Below are 25,405 nucleotides of genomic sequence, written 5' to 3'. Positions count from 1 at the left end.
CATTATGCTGGGGTGAGCGCTCTGTATTCGCTGGGAGCCATTTTGGCGTACTTTGACACCCAGAGCTCATAGTCACTTGTTGAATGTCTGACCTCTATAATGTAATTGCTACACTGGAAAGGGGTAACTTTTTTGTTTGGTGAGCTATTTGTTTCTTTGGGTATGGGGGTGGAGGTGGGGGGTGGAGGGGTACCATAGTGAAGTTGGGAAGAGTTTTGGTACCCATTCCTCTATGATGTATACTATGATACCTTACGTTTTGTGTTCTTTTATGCAAACTCAATAAAATATATTTGAAATAATCTAATAAAAAAAATTGAAGCCTGCAACCAGTCCAGAGGTTTCACTGCATCTTTCTGGGTGGTAGATCCATGTTCATTTCCTGGATGTGACTTCTGATCTTTGAGTCAGAAGCAGCCAGACACACTCATGAACCAACTGTGAATAAAGACCCATGGAACTGTAGCCCACATCTGGGCTTGTCGGTACGCACCTCCTTGCTGTATTCTGCGTATGTACAGTAGCTCCCACTTGTGATGCATTCAGGACAGCACTTCCCTTTCCGATGAACTAGTTCTTCACCCTGCAGAGAAGTCACAGTGCTATGCAAAGGATTAGCATTTCTAGACCATGCAGCAGAATGTATACATCACATTATTATCTCCAGTTATCAACACCTCGGCATTCCATTCAATCTACTGTATATATCTGTGGTTCAGTGTATATGTGTATGCATTATAGAAATACAGTCAAAAAACTTTATCGTACTCCATCCAGATAGCACATCAGACAAGAACAATTACATTATATTACTGTCACTTTCAATGATAAAACACGTCGTGTGACACTGTGCCAACTCCATCAAAAATTACAAAGACTAGCAAACACTCAATGCAGTTACAGGGAAATACTTTTGAAACCAACAGGAGGAAATAGTTATTCACTCAGAGAATAGTTAAGCTTTAGAACACGTTGGCAGAGGATGTGGTAATACAGTACTCCCCCGATATTCGCGGGGGTTCCATTCCAGGAACCCCCGCGAATCGTGAAAAACCGTGAATACGGTTTTACAATGGAGGAGACTGGAGAGGGCAGCGGGAGAGGCAGGAGAGAGCAGCCGGAGCGCCAGCGAGTGCAGGAAATCACTCGCTGTATGCTCCAACCACCTCTTCCTGCACTAAGTCGGGCCTTACCAATCAGGAGCTGCGTGTCAAAGCAGCTCCTGATTGGATAAGACCACCAATGACTGGGACCGCAAACCGCTGTATAACATAGCTGGTTTTAAAAAAGGTTTGGACAAGTTCCTGGAGGAAAAAGCCCATAGTCTGCTAATGAGACAGATATGGGAGAAGCCACTTCTTCCCTGGAATCAGTAGCATGGAATTTTGCTACTATTGGGGTTGTCAAGTACTTGTGATCTGGATTGGTCGTTGTGGAAACAGGATACTGGGCTAGATGGACCACCGTCTGACCCAGTATGGCTATTCTTATGTTACCACTGGGCATGATAACACACAAAAGTGTGCATGGCCCATTTGGTCAGCTTTGTTTCCCTTACTGTGGTAATACTGCAAAAATCTGCTCAAATCCTATGGACCCGAAATTGAAATGGAAGCAATCAGTATTTTTCAGACCGCTGCTGGTGTTAAACCTAGAAATTCAATGCCAGGCCATGTCTGGGCATCAGCATTGAATTTCTAGGTTTGCAGAACCCACTAACATAAAGCCAGTAGCACTTAACTGGCTATGGCTTACCACATAAAGATAGGACTGACTTTTATACTGTCCCGTTTATGCGGTTATCTTGGCAAATTAAGAAATTAAGTTTCCAAATTAATTTACAGTTTGATATACCGACCATCAAACAAATATCTGGACGGTTTACAATTGCTAAAATTGGAGTTTAAAAAAGAGTAATAATAATAATAAAATAAAAAGTAAAATAGGGCAACATAAAGGCCGGACAAAGACAGAGATAAGGACAAAGTTGATATAATAGGCACCGGGGGAGGGGAAGATTCAAAATTACATCAAAGTCAAAATGAAAATAAAAGGGAGGTAAGAAAGGGAAGGGAGAGAACAAATAGGGGAATGGAGGGAGGTCATTTCTTAAAAGCGGTTTTCTTTAAGAGTTAAAGATGGAAGGAAAAGGATCTTATCCTGAATTTTGGTATGCGTCTTGAAATAAAAAGGCTTTTAGTTTGGTTTTGAATTTGTCGAGTAAGTTTTTTGATCGAAGGTGAAGTGGCATTGCATTCCAGAGGGAGGGGGCTGTGACAGAGAAGAGAGTGTTTTGAGTGTAGAAAAGTTCTTTGAGTGATGGAACAGTCAGCAGATTCTGATCAGCAGATTTCAGGGCCCGAAGAGAAGCATAAGGAATGAGATATTTATCAAGGAATGACGGGGAGTGCGTGAGTTTAATCTTAAATACAAATAGGAGAATTTTATAAGTAATTTGATGAGGAACAGGAAGCCAATGTGCTTCATGTAGTAGCGGAGTGACATGATTATATTTTTTTGCATTGTGAATAAGCTTAATGGCATGAATTAATTGCAGTCGGCGAGGTTCTTTTTGGGTGATTCCATGGTATAAGGAATTGCAGTAATCTAGCTGCCTGTTTTACAAAGCCGCGCTAGGGGCTGTCATACGACAACAACCCCGAAGCCCTTTAAATCTCTATGGGCTTCGAGGCCGTTACCGCACAGCAGCCGCTAGCGCAGCTTTGTAAACAGGCCCTATGTGCTAAATAATCAAGGAATGAATTAGGGTTTGGATGGAGGCTGGTTCAAGAATGGAGGTTATAGAGCGAATTAGTCAGAGTTTATACAAGCATTTTTGGGTAACTGCACTGATCTGGTCATGTAAGGTGAGGTCTTTATGTAGGATGATTCCTAGTAATTTGACTTTAGGTTCAATTTGGATTTGTTTGGCGTCTATGCAGATTGGTCCTTTTAAAGATTCATTATTTTTGGCCGGAAAAAGAATGCCACAGAATTTGCCTATATTGAGAGATAAATGGTTAGATCGGAACCAGTGGTTGATTTTGTCGAGTTTGGTATTTACTTCTTGAATGTTGCTTGTGTTTGAAGGGTTAATGGGGTGCAAAAGTCGGATGTCATTGGCACAGGCAAAAGTGGTAAATACTACTGATTAAGCTAAGGTCAGAAGCGGAGCTAGAAAGATATTAAAAAGTAGGGGAGAGAGAACAGAATCCTGTGGAACACCGTAGGTTTGAGTGATTGGAGAAGAGAAAGAACCTCTAGAGTGGACTTTGAAGTTCTGATCTGTAAAATAGGAAGAGAACCAAAGGAGATCATGACCTGAAACTCCACTGTTTTTGAGGCAATAGAGGAGGAGGGCATGATCGATTGTGTCAAACGCTGCTGATAGGTCGAGAGATACGAGAATAGATTTGCGGTAGGCATGGTAATAATAGATGGTGGTGGTGAGACCGAGGAGAGATAGTTCCGTGGAATGGTTAATATGGAAATCTGTTTGATTAGGGTAGAACGCATTGGTTTTCTCAAAGAAGTCAGAGAGTTGATTGAACACTATTTTTTCCGTAAGTTTGACAATGAAAGGTAGGTTGGCAATGGGACAGAAGTTATCGCAGTTGGTTTCATCTAAGGGCTCCTTTTACTAAGGTGCGCTAGCAGTTTTAGCGTGCATGCTAAACGCTAACACCTCCATACAGCTTGCGTTAGTATTTTTCGTTTAATGCATGGTTTGCGCGCGCTAAAAATGTTAGCGCACCTTAGTAAAAGCCCTACGTGTCATTTTTTAATGTTGGAAAACTAAGGCAGATTTCCAGGATTTAGGGACAGCATTGGTGGAAAAACTTTTGGTGACCATTTCTAGGAGAAACGGACCAAATATCGGGAAAATTTTTTTTTGAGTGGATGGTGGAATATTCTCAATAGGGCTGTTAGAAGTATTCATAGATTGGATGATTTTTAGAAGATCACCAAGAGATGGGAGTTTGAATTTTGAGAGGGTGCTGAATGGAAGATGATTATCCTGACTGAGAGGGTCAAGATGGCCTATTGATGGAGTATGCCCGAGACGTTTTCTAATGTTTTTTATTTTTAGGTCAAAGTGGTTGGCCAAGTCTGTTGGCAAAGTGATGACTCTGCCCCTCCCCCCCGGCACACCCTCAAAAACAGCTGGTTTTGAGTTTGGCACTAACTGGTTATTTTTAGCCAGAAAATAGCCAGTTAGCCACAAAAAGTCAATTTAACCAACCAGGAACCGTTTCTGGGCAGTTAAATCACATTGAATATTGATCCTTATGTTCACATTCACTTCCCTGCACCAAAGGTTTCCCTTATATTACTCCTGAGCTTACTTCTTTGATTCTTGTATCAAGATCTCTTACCCTAGAACTTGTTCTCTATTGAAAAATGTTGGCTTTGAAGGATTTATATTATTATTATGATTATTCCTGTTCAAAATATTTTTATTGATTTCATAGTTATAAAATAGAAAATATACAACAAAGGCTTCCGAGGAAGCCTAACAAGAAAAACCAAGTGACAGCTCCCTTCAGTACATCATATCACAATAAGAAATATTATCGATACTCAAGGATAGAAGCAACAAATAATAATGAGAAAACTAACACAGTCTTCTGGTCATAGTACATTGCAAGATAAATACATAAATAGGATGGCAGGACCATGAATTATGTATAGTATCATAATGTAGTCTAGTATGTAAAGCCATAGAGAATACAAAAGCTTAATAGAATCTGGCATTATAAATGGAGAGAGGGTCATATTGATTCCTGAGATATATCAGATAAGGAACACCAATGAAAAGTGTGAAAGATTAAAACAAATTGATGAGTGATGTTATATCAATAAATGGTCTCATAAGCATTATTTCAAAGGTCTTGAGTAGAATGGTCTATTAGTATAGACCATGTATTATCATAAGTGGATAGTGACTTAGAGCGTTCTGCCATATGTTTCTCGTATTTAGCATGTAGGCATACTGAATTCCACCAATGAGTGAGGCTGAGGTTAGAGAAGTCTTTCCAATTTTGTAAAATTAATTGAAGAGCTATGAATAACAAAAGGGTCAAAAGACGATCATGATACAAAGATAAAGGTGAGGACAGTGCCGAGGATCCCAGAAGTAAGACATCCAATGTGAAGGGGTCATTAATAATAAAAAGTTTGGTAATCATATTCCAGATAGAGGACCAAAAAATCTGTAAATGGGGACAATCAAATAACATATGTCGTAGGGAGCCTTCGGAGGATTTACAGGTCCAACAGGAGCTATCCGTGGATCTCTTAATTTTAGCTGTTTTGGACGGAGTCCAGAAGGCTCGATGATACAGAAAAATCGCAGTTTGTCTATGGGAGGCTGAGTGGAGCGATTTAAAGATCCTAATCCACAGTTCCGTCCACATACGATCAGTTAACGGAGATTGCAACACCAAATCCCACTTAGTCAGGGAAGCCGAAATTGCAGGGAAACATTTTGAATGTATATATTTATACCAATTAGATGATTGTCCATGGGATGCAGAGAAGGAAAGAGCCATAGAGTGTAGGTCTGAAGTGGTATGAAGAGAAGTTGGAGAAGGATACCTCGCAGAAAGGCAATGGTGGAGTTGAATCCAATTGAAATATTGAGAGGGAGGGATGTTATATTTGGCCATGATATCTGAAAAAGTAATCCATTTGTCATTAGTCAAAAGATGGGAAATATGCCAAATTCCTCGCTGTTGCCAAGTTTTCCAAACCATCACCGCGTTGCCTATCTTGAGTTTGGGGTTATGCCAGATAGGTGCAGATACTGAATCAGCCAATTTCATATTTGAAAGGGAGTCAATATAATTGATCGCCTGCCAAGTACTTAATATAATCGGGTTTTGTTTTGCCAATTGAGGAAGAGGAATGGCAGGAGCATGATGCAATATATAAGAATCAACTAAAGAGAGTTCCAAAGGTAACCACGTAGGATTTACATGCATAGACTCAACATTCAGCCATAAGGAGCCCTGAGACATCAAAAATGCATGGTGATATTCGCGAAAGCTAGGAAAATTGACTCCTCCCTGCTCCTTAGAACATTTCAGTTTACGGAGTGCAATCCGAGGCTGTTTGCCTTGCCATAAAAAGGAAGTGAGTAAGTGTTCAATACGAGAATAAATTGAGTGAGGGAAGAGAAAGGGAAGCATACTAAGGATGTAATTGATTTTCGGAGTGATCATCATACGTATTGTAGATAGTCTACCCCACCAGGAGAGATTAAGGGGGGACCATCTGGAAGTGCAGGAGCGAATAATAGAGAAGATATAGTCAGAGTTAAGTCGTGAGGTGGAGTCGAGAGAGGGCCCAAAATACAATCCAAGATATTTGATCTTAGAAGGGGACCATATGAAACCATATTGGGAAGAATCAGATTGAATATCTATACAGTTTAAAGGTAAAAGTTCAGATTTATTGATGTTTAATTTGTATCCAGAAATCGCCGAATAGCGATTAATTTGTTCAAGGATAAAGATAATAGATTCTGGATGAACATAAAGAAGAACATCGTCGGCATATGCCGAGAGTTTAACTGAAAAATCATTGTAATGAAAGCCAGCAATTCGAGAATCATTCCGTATAGCAGATAAAAGTGGTTCAAGAGCAAGATTGAAGAGTAAGGGAGATAGGGGGCAACCCTGTCTCGTGCCACGGGATGGAGAGAAGGGTTGGGAAAGAAGTCCATTTATCATAATTCGTGTCGTGGGATGAGAGTAGAGAACTTTAATCATAGATAAGAAGGGATCAGGAAAACCATACCAACGTAGAATATGAAATAGGAAGGGCCATTCTAGACGATCAAAGGCTTTTTCGGCATCAAGAGCCATGATTACCAGTCTATCTGCGTGAGAAGATGAGTGGTGGATAATGTGAGACAAGAGTCGGGTATTATTAGAAGAGTAACGATTATTTAGAAAACCAGATTGGTCTGAGGAAATGAGCAGAGGAAGTACGGTTTGAAGCCGAGAAGCAAGGATCTTAGCGAAAATTTTTGCGTCTACATTGATTAATGAGATGGGACGGTAATTTTTGACCTCTTGAGGGTCCTTACCCGGTTTAGGAAAGACAATGAGATTAGCTTCTGTAAAGGAGCCTGTGGAATGACCTTGATTGCACAAGAAGTGAAAGAAAGGAAGCAAATGTGGAAGTAAAATTGGTAGAAAGGCTTTGTAAAATTCTATTGTAAGGCCATCCGGGCCTGGAGATTTGTTCGGAGCCATGGAGTTAATGGCATCCGTGATTTCCTGGGAAGTGAAGGGAGAAGAAAGTGAGAGAGAATCTGTAGGAGAAAGAGTGGGGTGCGGGAAAGATAAGAAGGAATTGAGATTAGCTTCAGAGGAGGTGATTTCTGAAGAATAAAGATCTTGATAGAAATTATGGAAGGCGGATGAGATGATTGAAGGATCTGTAGTAAGTATTCCTGCGGGGTCTTTAATGGATGATATGGTAGTTTTATCCTGGGATTTTTTCAAATAATTCGCAAGCAGATGTCCAGGTTTGTTATTTTCTGCGTAGTACGAAGCCGCTTGGACGAAGACTGAATTGGCAGCAGATGAACTCAATAAAGAGTTGTATTGGATTCTAAGGTTACGAAGAGTAGTCAGGGCTGTAATATCAGTAATGTCTGAAATATGGGTAGCTTCCGCTTCACGTATGCGAGATTCAAGGTCTCGTAGGGTTTGTTTTCTAGAGGAGTGGAGTCTAGCAGTAAATTGAATTATTGTCCCACGTATGAAAGCTTTGAAGGCATCCCAGGTGTTGATCCAATTGGACTGAGTGGGGATGTTAAAATGAAAAAATTCTTGGATGGCCGCAGTAATACTTTCAGAGAATTGGTTTTCAGCAAGGAGTGAAGAGTTGAACCGCCATTGCCTACTGCGAGGTGTAAGAGAAAAGTAAGAGCAAGTCAGGGAAATAGCTGCATGATCAGAAATTGTGATAGAGTGAATATCAGAGGTGGTGATGTGAGGTAAGATAGAAGAAGAGGCAAGAAAGTAATCAATCCTGGAGTATGTCGAGTGTGGTGCTGAAAAGAACGTAAATTGATCAAGGGTGGTATGCTGCAATCTCCAGGGATCTGTTAAGTGAAGCTGGGATATAATATCATGCAATGCATACCATGATTTTGGTTTCTTGTAGGAGGCATGTGATTTCCTGTCCTTGGAAGGATCTAAAATAAGATTAAAATCACCTCCAATAATAATAGGGGTGTCAGGATCCTGTAAGATATGATTGGCCAAATTATGAAAAAATTCAGGAGAATCTAAATTTGGTGCATATATATTTAAAATGCGTAATGTGCGATTGGATATAGAAAGTTTGGCACTAACCCATCTACCATAAGTATCATGAGAGCTAGATAAAATAGAGATGGATGGATGATGTTTAATTAGGGTAATTACACCATTTTTTCCATTCAGAGCAGGGGAAAACAATGGCGCACAAAAGCCTTGTTTAAGAAATTTACTTGAGCTAGATTCATTGAGATGAGTTTCCTGAAGCAGAATAATATCTGATTTAAGATCATCAATATAAGACAATAATTTCCGCTTTTTAATCACATTATTTAGACCTTTGATATTTAAAGATGTTATTGATAATGACATTGAAAGCATGGATATATGATATTTAGCATGGTTGAGATACCTAAATAAGCCAGACAAAATTTGGTGTGGGACTTATAAGCCGTAAATAAAATTATGGCAAAAAAAGCAGAAGCTGTATGCATCTTATAACAAAAATGAAAAATCAACAAAAGGATTATAGTAGAGGAGTAAGAGATGTACCTGAAAGGAGAAAGAGCCCACTGTAATAAAACAGCAAGCAAAAAACTTTGGGTGGCCGAGGAGGGGACAGATAGCCGAGTGAACAAAACAAACTCAGCAACCATTTGATCAGTGTATTGCAAAAGGTAGCTCTAGCTGTATGCACAATTAACTAAAGTAAACAACAGGTCAAAAAGTTTAAGTGCTGTGTTTATAATGAATGAACTATGCCAACAATGGCAATCCACAGCAACCACTAAAACAAGTGAATCATCAGAATAAAGAGGCACATTCAATGTCAGTCAGCCATGAATGCCTGCTGTGGAAGTAACATTAATGAAATAAACTAAAAACAATATATAATGATTATAGAGTTCAGGAGGATAAATAAATGGAAAGAGAGGCATAATAATACAGAAAGATGAACTACTCAGGCAGTCAGTGTGTCCCACTAAGGACATTAGCACTCTGATCTAGTATAAATGACATCAGATAGCAAAGCCTATGATGTCATAGGATAATACAAGTAAGGAAATTCATAAAATAAATAAAAGATTACAATCCGTGGCACAGTAATTGAGTCATGTGTGAAAAAATTGCAGAAGACCAAACCTATGTAGTAAACATTCATCATCTAAGTTTCTGGACATTTAAAAGTGTAAATTTAAAGCCACTGTACTTTCATTATGCTTACCAATTAACATCCGCACCAACGAGAAGAAAAAGAGTAAGAGGTTCAAAGGGTTTTAGCAGGTAGAGTGAGCATAATAGTCCAGTAACATAATATAATATTAAAAAAAAAAAAAAAAAACACAAAATGGCTGAGGTGCATGGTCTTGCAGTGCAGAGTCACATGTCTGTAAAAAGAAGAGAGTAACGAACATGCCTAGAGGTCCTGCGATGCAGTGGAAAGGTAAAATGGTAGTAAAAATGAAAAATAAATTAGAGAAGGAGTCATTCAAGCGATATATAGTAAAAGAGAGAGAAATAATCATGGAAATAACAATTGTAGAGTTAGAATAACATGTAGAAAGAGTCAGTTTCAGAGGCAGCATGGCAGATGAGCATCAGGCACAGAGGGAAACAGACTCACACAGAGTCAATCGGGGTTGGTGAAGTCTCTTCGATGTAAGTAGCCAGAAGCTCCGGGTCAGTGAAGTCTTTTGTTTGATTTAGGTAAGTTACCCTCATTCTTGCCGGGTAGAAAAGACCGTAGCGGGCTCCCATCTTTTTTAGTTGTGGTCTGAATGCAAGCAGTTGTTGTCGTGCTTTAACAGTGTTCTTGTGCAGATCTGGGAGGAAAAGGATCTTATTTCCCTCGTGGGTCACAGGCGCTAGTGATCGGGCTTTTTGCTGAATTTCTAGGACCTGCGGGTAGCGGAGGATCCGAAGCACTATGGGTCGTGGCCGGCGATCACGCGGGAACCTGGAGGATGGAGAGCGGTGAGCACGTTCAATTTCAAAATCATGCTTAAAGTGCAGATCTAGTATTTTGGGGATGAAGGACTCCAAGAACGCCACCGTATTATTGCCTTCCTGCCCCTCCGGGACCCCCAAAAGACGCAGGTTATTCCGGCGGGAACGATTACTGGCGTCCTCCATTTCTTTTTCCAGGGCCAGCGTGCGTTTCACGTGGCCCTGTAATGCCTTAACATTGGCATCTGTGGTTGCTGATTTTATTTCCAGATCAGCTATTTTCACTTTGAAGGTGGTCAGTTCAGTTTGGATTGAAGATAAGTCATCTTTAAGCTCAGAGATGGCATCCTTGGTCTCAGTCATCAGATCCTGGACTGTTTTGATTGCATTCCACAAATCAGACATGGAGGGAGCCTCAGGGCCATCCTGTGTCACCAATTTAGAGTCCTTTGCGGGAGAGGGAGGGTCGGGCTTGTGCCTTTTGCCCTTAGTAGCTGTAGCCATCGTTTATAGTGTGGATGGAGCTGGATGGAGGGGTCTAACACCAGTGCAGTGCAGCCAGAGAGTAAAAAGATGGTGAAGGTTGCTGGAGCCTGCTGTTCAGACGACCATCTTTGTCGGGCTCAACAGCGCCCCCTATTATGATTATTAATACTGTTATTTTATAGCACATAGCGTCTTCCATACATAATATAATCAAGGCTGTACTTATGTAGATGAGGATTTTGTTAAGAGTTAGACTTATGTTGTCAGCAATAGACTTCCAAATAGTCGTGCAAAGTCTTGCTCTCAGCAAAATAGACTTTTGTAATGCGCTGTTTCTGGGTATCACAAAAGCAAGGGTACGTGCCTTGCAGGTGATACAGAACACAGCTGCAAGGTTAATTACTGGGGTATCAAGATATGATCACAGTTTTGAAAAGTTTACACTGGTTGTCCATTGAATCCCAAACTGAGTTGTGCACACATTTTGAGCATGTGCATAAATATGGGTGCCATATCTAGAACCCGGAGGATTACGTTTATCTGTGCTCCTTCAGCAATCTCTTCTACAGTGAATAATGAACCAAAGTGTTTGCTTTAGTATTTCTGCTATTTCTTTGTCACCTTTCAGACATTTCTTCCTTTCAACTCACAGCCTTATTATACACACACCCTCCTCTGCACGCCCTATTTTCACTAGCTTGTCGTAAAAAAAGTCTTGCCACCTTTGCTTTTCATCCTTGTCCTTTCAGGCCTTTGTTATCTAGACTACCTACTGTGTATCGATCTCAGTTAATTGTAGATATTTTCCCCGTTGTCCTAATTCTGAGATCCTTTATATCTTTTGAAAGCTAATTTTTTTTTTTACCTTGTCAGTCATCTCCTTTTTTATTCTTATCTTCCTAATGTAAAGATTCACAACCCTATGGGCTTTTTTTTTTTTTTTTTACTTTGCTCAAAAAGTATGTGTACTAAGCATATCCATTGAAGAGACAACAAAATAAGAGAAAAGAAAAAGAGAAGATAAAAAAGAAGTACTGTTGCTGGGTGCTATGAACTTTGCTAAAGGCATAGCATGTGTGTGCCAAGATTCAAAGTTGGAGTGACCTTGAAAGATAACCAATGTTATCCACAGCCTTACCATAAGAGGTGTTACTTCATTATCATCATTAAGAATGTTGGTGAGCGGATAAGGTTGGACATGTCTTCATAAATATTTATTATGTTTGATCTCTTTGAAATCCCCCAAAGTACCACAGTGCAAGGGAGTGTTGCTTTATAACCTCATCCTTCTAATGGAACACTCGTCAGAACGCAAACATCCTAGGAATGAGGGTAAGAGGATCAGCACAGGAATGGAAGGGTCAACAGAGGGGCAGAGGGAAGAGGGATCACCTCTCTTAGCTTACATTTCACAGAGCGGACCACTATAAATGGAATCTCCGGGCAAAGGTATGTGAGGTCCATATGAATGGGTTCAGAAGCATGGTTGCAAATTCCAACCCCAGATCAATTGACACTGAATTACTGCATGCCACACACAGCATGATAGCAGCATGCTAAGAACTGAACTTCATGTGGAACACAATTTTCAGCCTGCTCCTTGAGGACCTACCTGCTGATCGGGCTTCCAGGTTGTCCACAATGAATAAACACAAAGCAAGTCCACCAGAAAAGTTCCACAAGAACAAAACGCAAAGCAAAAAGAGAGGAAAGTGGAAATGGTATCTTGTTGTACAATTTATTTGAGAAATGGTGCAGTGGTCAACACAATAAAATGTACAATAGCATGAAATGCACAATATAAATGTGGCATCGACCCAACATGGGCATCGACCCAACGTGTTTCGGTCATGACAACGACCTTCTTCCGGGGTCCAGTCTTGCTAAGAGCCACAAATTTAAAAAGTGCAAAAAAACACAAGTCACCATGTGCCTGAACAGCGTAGTCTGTTTTACGACCGAAACACGGCCCGTGTCAGGTCTAGGCCAAATTTATATTGGGCATTTCGTGCTATTGTGTGTTTTATTGTGTTGACCACTGCCCCATTTTTCAAATAAATTGTACAACAAAATGCCATTTCCATTTTCTTATCTTTTTGTCCACAATGAATATACATGAGATAGATCTTCAGACAATGTGTATGCACATTCATTTAGAGGAAAGCGATGAAAACGGTAAGGGGTTTGCGCCAAAAGAAGTATGTGAAGAAACTAGAAGACCTCAACATGTAAATTTTGGAGGAGAGAAGGGGCAGGGGTGATACAATACAGACATTTAAATATTTGAAAGGTATTAATATAGGGCCAAATCATTTCCAGAGAAAGGAAATTGGTAAAACTAAAGGACATAATTTGAAGTTAAGGTTGTGGTAGACTCAAGAGTAACGTTAGGAAATTCTTTTTCATGGAGAGGGTGGTGGATGCTTGAAATGCCCTCCCGAGGGAAGTGGTGGAGAGGAAAACAGTGATGGAATTCAAAAAAGCGTGGGATGAACACAGAGGATCGCTAATTAGAATATAAATGAGCAAACTTTCACAGTCGGAATCCAGCAAAGGAGATGGTTTGGATAGGCTGGAGTGAGCTTCAATGACAACTTCAGTAGTTGGAACCTAAGGACAGTACCGGGTGGACTTCTACGGTCTATGAATCAATCCTTAATCAATTCAAGACAAAGCTACAGACATTTCTATTTCTTGATGCCTTTGAGACCTAACTGCCCTTGTAAGGGCGACCTAGAATGATTTTACCTTCCGTATCCCCTCCTATTGTTTTTCCTCTAAACGTTATCTTTTACCTTGGATATTGTAGTTCTTGCCTTTTTGTCTTCTGTCCCCGTTTGTCATGGTTTTAAATGTCTCTGAATGTAGTCGTCACCCCTAGAGATGCCTTGTCATTTTAAATCTTATTTTAGCCAATGTATGTTTTTATGATTTTGTACTATGGTCCAGAAATAACAAAGAAAGAAGACATTTTAATTTAATCATGAAATTGTGATTACAGGGCAGACTGGCTGGACCATTCAGGCCTTTATCTGCCATCATTTACTCCATTACTAGGTTATCAAAGTGGTCCCCGAAAAACCAGGTTAAGAAAAGTGATGCAGAAGTAAATGTTATGCTTGCAGAAGAAAATCAAACATAGAATAAAAGAAATAACCAATGTAAAAGTGTAACTCTAACATAAGTTTAGCAATCCTATAGGACACAACCACATTTAAAGGGATAAGACAGAAAATAATAATAAAAACAACTCACATGTACAACATGGATATTTTGTATGCATATGTTTTATTTACTCTTGGGACAATATTCAAAGCAAGTTATGCATTCACCAGATAATATCAGTATAATTAGGAGCTAAGTTGGGAACAGACAGAGACAGAGGCAGCACCAGAATTTATCTATCAGCAGTTCTATAAGCCGAAAAAGAAAGATTTATATGCCTCAGCACTGAATACATGTTATATGCTAAGCCCTGGGATCAACATCTACTTAACCACCACCCCTCCCCCACACACACACACACACACTTTATGAAGCCAGGTTAGGGATTTTTTTAATTACCGGCCACGGCGGTAAAAGCTCCAACGCTCATAGAATCACTGTGAGTGTTGAAGCTTTTACCACCGTGGCTGGTGATTAAAAAAAAAAAAACCTTAACCCGGCTTCATAAAAGTGGGAGTATGAGAGACCAGGAGAAAAAATATCATTGCCATCAATACATAATAAAGGAAATGTGAAAGGTCTAAGAAGAATGTGGCGCAGTGTTTAAAGCAAACAGAACACCTCGCCTCAAGTATACAGTAGAGCAAACAAAGAAAGGCAAGGGGAGGAGTCCTTACAGCCAAGAAAGTCTTTATTCAATAAGTCCCAACCAGGATCCTGGTTTTGGCGTGTAAAACAACACCTTCCTCAGGGGACACTAACATATTACATTACATTAATGTCTTCTATCCCGCCAATACCTTTCAGTTCTAGGTGGTTTACATCAAGAAATTAGCCTGGGCATTCCCAGGAAGATTACAAGGTTGATAGTTATAGTATGTGTCGGGATCTGGGAATGGTCGATACGGTTTGGTTAGATCATTTGACAAATTTCTTGAATAGTATGGTTTTCAGTTCTTTCCTGAATGTTTTGTAGTTGGGTGTCGTGGTCAGCAGATATGAGAGGTGGTGGTCTATTTTCGCTGCTCTGGTGGCTAGTAGATCCTCATGTATTTTTTTGCTTTGCATACCTTTGATTGGGGGGTGGATAAAGTGTGCTTGAGTTCTCCTTGGTATGGATGTGTTTTTCTTGATTAGGCAGTTGTTCAGATAGCTTGGTCCATTTCCATTTAGGGCGTTGAATAGGGTGCAGTAGAATTTGTGTTGTATATGTGCTTGTACTGGGAGCCAGTGTGAGTCTTGGAAAGCTGAGGTAATGTGGTCGTATTTTTTCAGCGAGTATATTAGTCTTAGGGCTGTATTTTGGATTGTTTGTAATTGTTTTAGCATGTTGGCGTGGCATGACAGGTAAAGTATGTTACAGTAGTCCAGGAGTCCTTGGATTAGCACTTGTACTATGAGTTTGAATTGTTCATTGTTGAAGCATTTTCAGACTTGTCTTAAGTTGCGCATGGTTGCGAATGCCTTCTGATTTGAAGTTGCATGGTGCAGCCTTTGTCTATCATTATTCACAGCAGTTTTAGATTGGGTTGTAAGGGATATGTGATGGAGTTTATTTCTAGATTTGTTATGGTTAGGGTTTTATTTCTTTCTAGAAGTAAGAATTTGGTTTTGTCTTGGTTCAGTTTTAATTTGTGGTCTCTCATCCGTTTTGACATTGTTTCTAGTGCAATGTGTAGTTTGTTCATTGTGTTGGGGGTAGTTTGGTCGAAAGGCAGGAGGATGGTGATATTGTCTGCGTAGTAAAGAAATCGCTTATGGTATTAAGCCTCCAAAATTAAAACTAAAAACTACAGATTGCTAGTGAATGTCCCAGGGCCCAATTCCCTCACTGATGCTCTTCCATTTGTAGCAGGTAACTCCAATTAAGACTCAAAAGCTTTTCTCAGCATATGAAGAAACAACAGCTGCACAGCTCTATGAGGCTTCCAAGTACAAACTGGGTAACCTGCATTGAGTGACCTTTGCAAAACCCAAATGTCGGTGAACATAGGGATGCTGAATGCTTTTGGAAAGCAGCTTCGCTACGTTTGCGGGATGAGGGGGATTCTTGTAGTGTTAGGGCATGGAACAGGGCACACCTGATAGATTTAAAGCTGTGATCTCATCAGAATCAGAGTGTAACAGGACTGGTCCTGAAATAACCTATCCGTAGAGGCAACGGGGACAGCGATGTAACAGAATAAGGACCAGCTTGGGTAACAGCAGAAGCAGGGCTGAGAGATCAAGTTTATTTATTTCTTTATTTCAAAAATTTATATACCGTTTAAAACTAAGCGGTTTACATAATTTACATACATAATATTTAAAATAGACACATGATAAAACAAATACATGATAAAATAGATATGTGATAAAATAAACATGCAAACAATCCTCAGAAACATACCATAATTTGGATAATAAAGATCATGGATAGTTCATCAACTTTACCATAAAAATAGCTAAAAAAAAAAAAAAAAAAAAGGCCAACAGGGACGGTATAAGAAATTTATGGATGTTTGGGAACCATTGACTAAGTTCTGTAAGGAATGATAACTGATTTTATTTTATTGACCCTTAAGCATACACATCCAGGGTGGGTGGAAGGGGGGAGGATTTTGCATTGGAATTTCATTCGGGGAATATATGGAGGGTTTCCTGTAGGTATGTACTTTTTCTGATTATTTGGCGGGGGGGGGGGAAATAGTTGTACATTAATGTCTATAAGTTTAATGTGCATTTCATGTAAACTTAGGTATATTGAAATTGTTTGTTTGCATTATGGTAGTTTGGAAATTTAATAAAGATTAAAAAAAAAAAAGCTAAAAAAAAGGCATCTACAAATAACTGCGTCTTAAGTAATTTTCTAAACCTGTCCTTTTCACTGCAATTTCATATCTGACTCACCAAGGAGTTCCATAACTTAACCCCTGCACAACAGTTAAAGATGCAAGGGGCAGAGCTGAAGATGGTTGAGGGATGGGAACCTGTATTATAGATAAGTGCAGATGTTCGACTGCTGGCTATCATTGGGAAAGTATTTCTAAATAAAGGCTTTTCTCTTTGGAGCACATGTCCATTGGAGCGGAAAATGCTTTAATGGCAATGCTGCTTTCCAAAGAAAAATGCAAAGCATGGCTGTTTGAGATTGCTTTTAATTGACGGTTTTTAGCAAGCTGATTCTTTTTCGTGATGTTATTGCTATGTGCTTTTTTTTTTCTTCTAGATTGCCTCACAGCTTTGGGGGAAAGGAGGTATCTAAAGATGAAAACCAAATAATAAGTCTGCTTAATTGCCCAAAGTGGAAGAGAACCAGAGGGGCAGATTCTCAAAACTAAAATCTGCCTTTAGCCCGCTCGCTAAACCGGTTCCAGCCGCTTTAGCATACATGTATTTTAGCGGCAGATTATCAAAACAGCTTACTGAGGTCTTTTCCGAGTTTTCTAGCAGTAGCCGATACTGCCATGCAAATGTAGTACAAGCAGGTCATTAATATTAAAATGATCACTCTAAGCAATTCTCTATAATAATCGAGTGATTCTCTAACCTCGTTGTGCCACATTTGCGGCCAAAATTTGCCAACAGGTCTAAGCTGCCGTTGCCTTACTCTCTGATCAGGCACTAACAGGAAAGTAAGGTTTGACAGCTCAGTACCTCCCCCCCCCCACACACGCAAATTAAAATTAAAAAAGAAAAAAACCCCAAATTGAAAATCTGCAGGAGAGATGCCCACTCTCTCCTGCTATGTCGCAAATCATCAAACACTGCTAACCTCCCCACCCCGCCCCCCGACAGTGGGAGAGATTCCAACTCCCTCCCACTGCCAACATCAAGCAACACCCCCACCCAACCCCCCCCCCCAGCAGCGGGAGAGATTCAAACTCCCTCCCACCACCGATGTGAAGCAACCCCCCACCTGAAACCCCCTTCCCCCCCGGCAGCAGGAGAGATGCCCACTCCCTCCCACCACCAAGCAACTGCCACCCCCACCACCCCCCCTTGGCAGTAGGAGAGATGCCCACTCCCTCCTGCCGCCACGCAACCCTCCCAACATCCCCTCATACCTCCGAGAACCCCCCCTGCCCCCTCACCTTTACCTTGCTTATGATGGCTGGCTGGAGGGAAGCTTACTCCCTCTAGCTAGCAGGCCCACCTCTTCAAAAATATGGACATTCCTCTCTTGGAATGCACCAGGGAGGGGCCTAAGGCTCTGATTGGCCTAGGTTGTTTAAGGTCCCTCCTATGGGGAGGAGTGTTAGGGGATGTTGCTTGATGGCTGGAAGGAGTGGGCATCTCTCCCACTGTCAGGGGGATGTTGGGTGAGGTTTGCTTGACGGCGGCAGCGGAGTGGGTATATCTCCCACTGTGGGGGAGGGGGGGTTAGCAGTGTCGGGTGGTTGTGTGACGCAGCAGGAGAGAGTGGGCATCTCTTCTGCTGCAGGGGCGTGTCGGGGGAAGAGGGAGTGGACATCTCTCCTGCTGCCAGGGGGGAGTTAGATAAGGGGGTTGCTTGACTTTGACGGCTCGATTTGTTGTTGGGGTTTTTTGGGGCGTTTATTCTGCACATGTGCCTATCGCTATCACCAGCAACGGGCACATGCAAATTTAGCGAACCTTTGCTACTTTCCACCAACCTCATTTGCATGAGCATCTTTTGGAAAATGACTTTTTTTAAATTGCTACAATAATGGTTGCAATAGTGGCCCTTAATGCAAATTTTTAAGAATCTAGCTCAGAGTCTAGACAGTGTTCCTATATGGAGTTTACTATCTGACAAAACCACATTTTCTGAGCTCTGATCTGTGGTCCTTTTCAGCTCTCTCACAAATCCCAGTAGCAGGCTTCCAGCTGGCTGGTGTGCTATAATTTCATAATGTCATCTTCTCCATATTTCATAACAACTTTCTTTCCATGTTGACAAGACAGTCATCTACCCTGCAATCAGGCACTTTTTCAGGGCAGCACAATATAGCAAAGATTATTCATGCAGATCTCCGCTCTAGCAATATTCAGAAATGTATGTATATATATATATATATATACACATGGGCACTAGTCCATGGGATAGAGCTGACTATCCCAAGAATGGGCCCAAATATATTTTTGTCAGCCTTAGCAAAATGAATATGAATGAATATCTAGACAGTCAGCCATTTATATGGGTCAGAAAATTTACAAGCCAGAGGCCTTCCTGAGGTGGCTCATTAACCACTGAGTAGAAATGGGTCTTTGCAATAAAAGAAAATAAAATGCATTTGTGCACAAAAAGAACAGAGTCAAGAGCAGAGCAGAATGAAGAACACCAAACTACTGTAGCTGGAAAAGAAAGTGTCCTTACCCAAGCACACTTCACTTTCGCGCATTCTCCTTTCTGGCAAATGACCTGCCCTTGGTCGCACGTGCAGAACTCGCATCGAGCAGCAATCCACATTTCTTCATGGTACCTGACAGTGCCTTCATAGAGGCAGTCTCCTTTAGAAGACACGCACTCCTCGCAGCACTGCCCGGCACGCTTCACTTTGTTTTCACCCTGGAAAAAAAATGAATCATTTGTCAGGGCAAAGTCATGCATATAGCACTCCCTCACCACTCCACCTCACCTACTACAGGGAGCTCTGAGGAGTCAGCTCTTCCTAGTCACTGCAAACTCCCACTTCCCCTCCACCCCGACCCAACAATGTGTCATCTAGCATAACTCAGCACTCGACCCACTCTCCCCCTGATAGTTTCCATTACTCCTACTGAACATAGAAAAATACAGAAATATGACAGCAGATAAAGGCCAAATGGCCCATCCAGTCTGCCTATCCGCAGCATCCACTATCTCTTCCTCTACCTTAGAAATCCCACATCATCCTATCTCTCTCATACCAGTCATAGAAGATTAAAAAGCACAGACTTATCCTGGAAAGCTGGAAGATTAATGGGCTACAGAGGGGCTCCCACTACTCTTTTGATGACAGCAATGCATCTAACAAACAAGAATACTCAGGCAAAAATGACAAAACCTTACCTTTTGCCCAGTGGTTCTCAAACCTGGACCTGGAGGCTCCCCATCTAGTCAGGTTTTCAGGATATCCACAATGAATATTCATGAGAGATATTTGCATGCATTGCTTTCACTGCAATGCAAATCTCTCATAAATATTCATTGTGGATGTCCTGAAAATCTGATTGGCTGAGAAGCCTCCAGGACCAGGTTTGGAAATAATGTTTTACATTGGGCCATGTGCTGAAGAGTTAGAGTGTATCTTTTGTTTGGTTGCATATCCCCTGAGGTTGCATCCTTGGAAATTTATTTGTACTGATGTTTGCTACTGTTGGTTTGTTTATTCGATAATACTAATAAAATAAATTTATAAAAAAGGAAATAAAGCTTTAACCTATACTCAGACCTCAGGAGGGAAAACTATCACGGTCCCATTTAAGTCAGATATATAGAAGTCATGTGAAAAAATTAGGACACCCCAAAAAATATTCAGTTCTTTCTTAAGAAATGTTCACATATTGATGTCAAATCTTTTTTTTTAAATTTATCTCTGGAAAAGCAGATAAACAACAAAAATTTTCCTTGATTTACTCATGAAACAAAAGATATCCACAAAAATGTGCATTTTAACTGAGGAATAAATTAAGACACCCTACATGCTAATAGCTAGTGTTACCCCTTTTGGCTGAAATAACTGCAGTGAGACGCTTCTTGTAGCCATCTACCAGTCTCTGACATCGGTCTGAGGAAAGTTTGGCCCACTCCTCAATGCATAATTCTTTTAGCTGCGAGATGTTTGAGGGGTTTCTTGCATGTACAGCCCATTTCAAATCACCCTACAGCAGTGGTCTCAAACTCAAACCCTTTGCAGGGCCACATTTTGGATTTGTAGGTACTTGGAGGGCCTCAGAAAAAAATAGTTAATGTCTTATTAAAGAAATGACAATTTTGCATGAGGTAAAACTCTTTATAGTATATAAATCTTTCCTTTTGACTAAGTCTTAATAATAATATTGCAATTTATAGCTAAAGAGACATATGATCATGAAACTGTTTTATTTTACTTTTTTGATTTTGATAAACATACCGAGGGCCTCAAAATAATACCTGGAGGGCCGCATGTGGCCCCCAGGCCGCGAGTTTGAGACCACTGCCCTACAGCACCTCAATGGGCCACTCCAGGACTCTCCATTTTTTAGTTTTCAGCCAGTTCTTGATGGATTTACTGGTACGTTTTGGGTCAGCTTTAATTTTCTTACAGATGGTCTCATATGTTCCTCAAGCGTGGTAGACTTCTTGGTGGATTCTATGATGGTGAGCTGGCCAGGTCCTGCTGCAGCAAAGCATCCCAAACCATGACACTTCCACCTCCATGCTTCACAGTTGGTATGAGGTTCTTTTCCTGAAATGCTGTATTTGGTGTACGCAAACCATGTACTCTTTTTTGGTGTCCAAATAATTCAATTTTAGACTCATCTGTCCATAGAACACTAGTCCAGAAGTCCTGGTGTTTGTCTACATTCTCTCTGGCAAACTTCGGTCTGGCCTTGATGTTTCTCTTAGAGAGCAAAGGTTTCCTCCTTGCACACATCCCATGCAAGTTAAATTTGTACAGTCTCTTTCTGATTGTAGAGGCATGCACTTTCACATCAACAGTAGCAAGAGCCTGCTGTAGGTCCCGTGATGACATTTTAGGGTTTTTGGAGACTTTTAGCATCTTGCAGTCTGCTCTGGGGATCAACTTGCTTGGACAGCCAGACCTGGGCATGTTGGCAGTTGTTTGGAAAGTCCTCCATGTGTACACTATTTTCTGGACTGTTGAATGGCTAATGTCAAATTCTATCGAGATCTTTTTAAATCCCTTATCAGACTTATAAGCTGCTACAATCTTCTTTCTGAAGGCCTCAGACAGCTCTATTGCTTTCACCATGGTGTTCACTCTCACCACAGCAGTCATGAGCACACCAAACTAAATGTCTGAGGTTTAAGTAGGGCAAACCGTCTTCAAAATGCTGAGTAATGATGTTCTAATTATGTGCACCTGATGCGATACACCTTTGTGTGATTTGAGCCACTTTAAGTGGGAGGATATGTGGGGGTGTCCTAATTTATTCTTCAGTTAGAATACACATTTTTGTGGATATCTTTTGTTTCATGAGTAAATCTTTTGTTTCATGAGTAAATCAAAACTTTTGTTGTTTACATAGTAACATAGTAGATGACAGCAGATAAAGACCTGAATGGTCTATCAAGTCTGCCCAACCTGATTCAGTCTAAAATATAAATATATATATATATATTTTTTCTTCTTAGCTATTTCTGGGCAAGAATCCAAAGTTCTACCCGGTACTGTGCTTAGGTTCCAACTACTAAAGTCTCCGTCAAAGCTCACTCCACACCATCTACACCATCCCAGCCATTGACACCCTCCCCAGCCCATCATCAATCCAACGGCCATATACAAACACAGACTGTGCAAGGCTGTCCAGTACTGGCCTTAGTTCTTCACTATTTACTATTATTTTCTGATTCTATATCCCCTGGGGCTCATAATCGAAACAGAAATACGTCTAAAAACCGGCCTAAATCAGCACTTGGACGATCAGTAATACAAGTCGTCCAAGTGCCGATAATTGAACCAGGTTTTAGATGTATCTAAAAACGACTTAGGCCTTCACAGTGCTGCAGTACGCCCAGAGCTAAAAGGGGCTTTTCAGGAGGAGTGTCGAGGGTGGGGTTTGGGTGGGACGTGGGCCGTCCTAGACTTAGTCGTACTGCTTGTAAAACCGAAAGTTTTACAACACTGCCTAGACGGAACTTGGATGTTGTGACTTAGGCCATCTAAAACCAGGTCTAAGTCCACAGAAGGTATCCAAAGTGACCTGATAAGCACTGCAGACACATAGTACAGACCCCCACACATTGCCCCAGTGATCACTGACCCATCCCTAAAAATCGAAATAACAACTTTACATATCTGCCTCCAGAACATCAGCACCTGGCAGCCTGGCATAGGAAAGCCTAGTAGAGATGCACAGAGGTGGCTTAAGTGGTCTTGGGGGTGGGTTAGTGAACCATGGAGATAAGGACCCAGGCCCATAAGCCACTCTAATCACTGCATTCATGGTGAAACATGTGCACCCCCCAAAACCCTTTTGTACTGCCATATAAGTGGCACCTGCAGCCATAAGGGCTATTGGGGTGGTAGACAGGTGGGTCTAGTCAGTTCTGGGGGGTGTTTTGGGGGGGCTCACCATGACCTATAAGGTTGTTGTGGTGAGATGTGTATGTGGCACCCTTTTTGTGAAGTTAACAGTAGTGCCCTTTAAGGTACCCCACTACTCTGGTGCAATGTTTAGGTGTCCAGTCCATCACTTTCATGACCCCGCCGATGTCCAAAAGGTCTTTTTCTAGGCGTTTTTAACTTGGACAAATTTTTGGACAAATTTTTTCTAGGTGTTTTTAACTTGGACGAATTTTTGGATGAAAATGGGGTATAAAGATGGACGACATAGCAATCTGGACGATCAGACGACTGGATGTACAGTAAGTCGATTAAAAAAAAAAAAAATGTTGGACGTATTTTTCGAAAATGGACCTTTTCCCATGTCCGACTTTGGGCGACTTGCGACTTAGGCCCAAAATGGACTTAGATGTTTCTTTTGATTATGCCTCTGTGTTCATCCATCGCTTTTTTGAACTCTGTCACCATTTTCTTCTCCATCACCTCTCTCAGGAGCGCAGTTACATCACTTTATTTTCCAGAGATAAATTTAAAAAAAGATTTTACATCAATATGTGAACATTTCTTAAGAAAGAACTGAATATTTCATGGGGTGTCCTAATTTTTTTCACATGACTGTACTCTTAATCATAGACCTATCTGTTGCCTGATAAAGCCACAGTCTACACTGAAGTTTCCGAAAACTGTTTTAGTAACCCTAGAGTCAGTCAGTCTTTCTGTATATGTATAGATAATATGTACAAAAGAAATCTGCATAGACCATTTCTCCAGGATATTCACTGAGGATGTCTCAAAACTTTGACTTTCTGTGGAGCAGGTTTGGGAACCTGCATGGAGTATGCCTGGAGAAGACAATGGAGGCAAACATTTTTTTTTCCTTATGAAATGTCACACCATACAAATCATGCAAACAACAAATAATCCACATTAGAGATTGACAAGTAGACAAATTTTTTCCCAATCCCCGTGGGAACTCATTTTCCTGTCCCATCCCTGCAAGTTCTTTTCCTGTCCCTGCCCCATTCCTGCAAGCTCCGTCCTCGTCTGCCCAAGCCTCAAACACTTTAAAATCATGTGTTCGAGGTTTGTGCGGTTAAGGCAGAGCTTACAGGAACGGGACAGCAACAAAACTTGTGGGGACAGGACGGGGAAACTGAGTTCCTACGGGGACAGGGACAAATCTGTCCTCATGTCATTCTCTAATCCACATCTCAACACATATCATTTTTCCAACAAAAAAAAGCTTTTGCTCATCTCCAGCCACAGCAGATGTCAACCTGTAGAAGCCATGCAGAAAAGAAAAGAAATGATAGGGAGAGCCTAGGACCAGCATACCTTCTCACACATAAAGGCAGCACATGTCTGTGTGTAGCATCTGGCATCACCTCTATCACATTTGCAGGTCGTACAGGAGCTTTCCCTCCACTGCTCCTCGTGCTGGATTAAAAAAAAAAAAAATAGAAGTGACATACTGGGGACTCCTTTCATTGCCATGGTTTTCTCATAGCTATGGGTAACTGCACTTGCTCAGATATTGCATAGAATTTGTCTACATACAGTAGGGTTCAGACATTGTGCAAGCTGGAGGTTGTCTGCCTTAAAAATGCTTTCTGTAGCTATTAGGAAATAAAAGTAACAGTTGTCAGCCAGATCTGTTTAAATGAGAAACTGTCTTAGGTACTAAAGTGGCAACTTAAAATTCTGTAAAATGATAATTCAGAAGTTCCCTCTGGACTGATATCTAAACAATGTTAAATATTCACCTATAACTTCCCTTTCTATGTATTTGAAGCCCTTATGCAGATAAAACTGGACCAAAAATCTATCTGAACAGTCCGATATTGTCTGTATGGAAGGGGAAAAAGAGGGCGGTACCATGAAATTATCTGGGTGGTAGCAATATTCAGTCACTGTCTGGATAAATTTTCTCTCAGCCTTCCCAGATAGCATCAACCCAATTACCATAAAATATGTACGTATATTCTGCTCCAATGACTATGTGCAGGCCACCCCAGAGCTGCCAGGTTACCCATTCTAGGAGGGAAACTTTTGGCCAGTCCTGGATTTCTGCCAACCTCATCCTAGTGCATCTGATTTCAATGGATAGAATCATGGACTGCTTTGGGATGCCAGTTTGAAATCAGGACCAATCAAAAATTCTTCCTCCTGGAATGGGTAACTTGGCAGCTCTGCCACCCTCATTCTCTGCCCACAACCGTTCCAAATAGCATGCAGTAACACACAAAGGGCTAGATTCACTAAGCAAACCGATCAGTTTGCGACCCGATTTCCCTCCAACCCGATTCACTGTCCCGA

General features: G+C 41.0%; 1 protein-coding gene across 6 annotated transcripts in view; it reads right to left on the bottom strand.

Moving 5' to 3' along the window:
* FRAS1 (Fraser extracellular matrix complex subunit 1) overlaps nucleotides 1-25,405 on the bottom strand; it is a 741,777-nt gene that overhangs the window by 424,932 nt on the left and 291,440 nt on the right. For all 6 annotated transcript variants that reach the window (XM_033963431.1, XM_033963422.1, XM_033963441.1 and 3 more), the window contains 3 exons: nucleotides 24,425-24,526; nucleotides 19,195-19,386; nucleotides 494-583 (listed from right to left, as the gene is read on the bottom strand). In XM_033963431.1, coding sequence (XP_033819322.1) covers nucleotides 494-583; nucleotides 19,195-19,386; nucleotides 24,425-24,526 — 384 coding nt within the window. The remainder of the gene's footprint in view (nucleotides 1-493; nucleotides 584-19,194; nucleotides 19,387-24,424; nucleotides 24,527-25,405) is intronic.

The sequence above is a fragment of the Geotrypetes seraphini genome, chromosome 1, assembly GCF_902459505.1.
Source record: "Geotrypetes seraphini chromosome 1, aGeoSer1.1, whole genome shotgun sequence".
NCBI classification, from domain to species: domain Eukaryota; kingdom Metazoa; phylum Chordata; class Amphibia; order Gymnophiona; family Dermophiidae; genus Geotrypetes; species Geotrypetes seraphini.
This window is presented reverse-complemented; position numbering and strand designations above follow the sequence as displayed.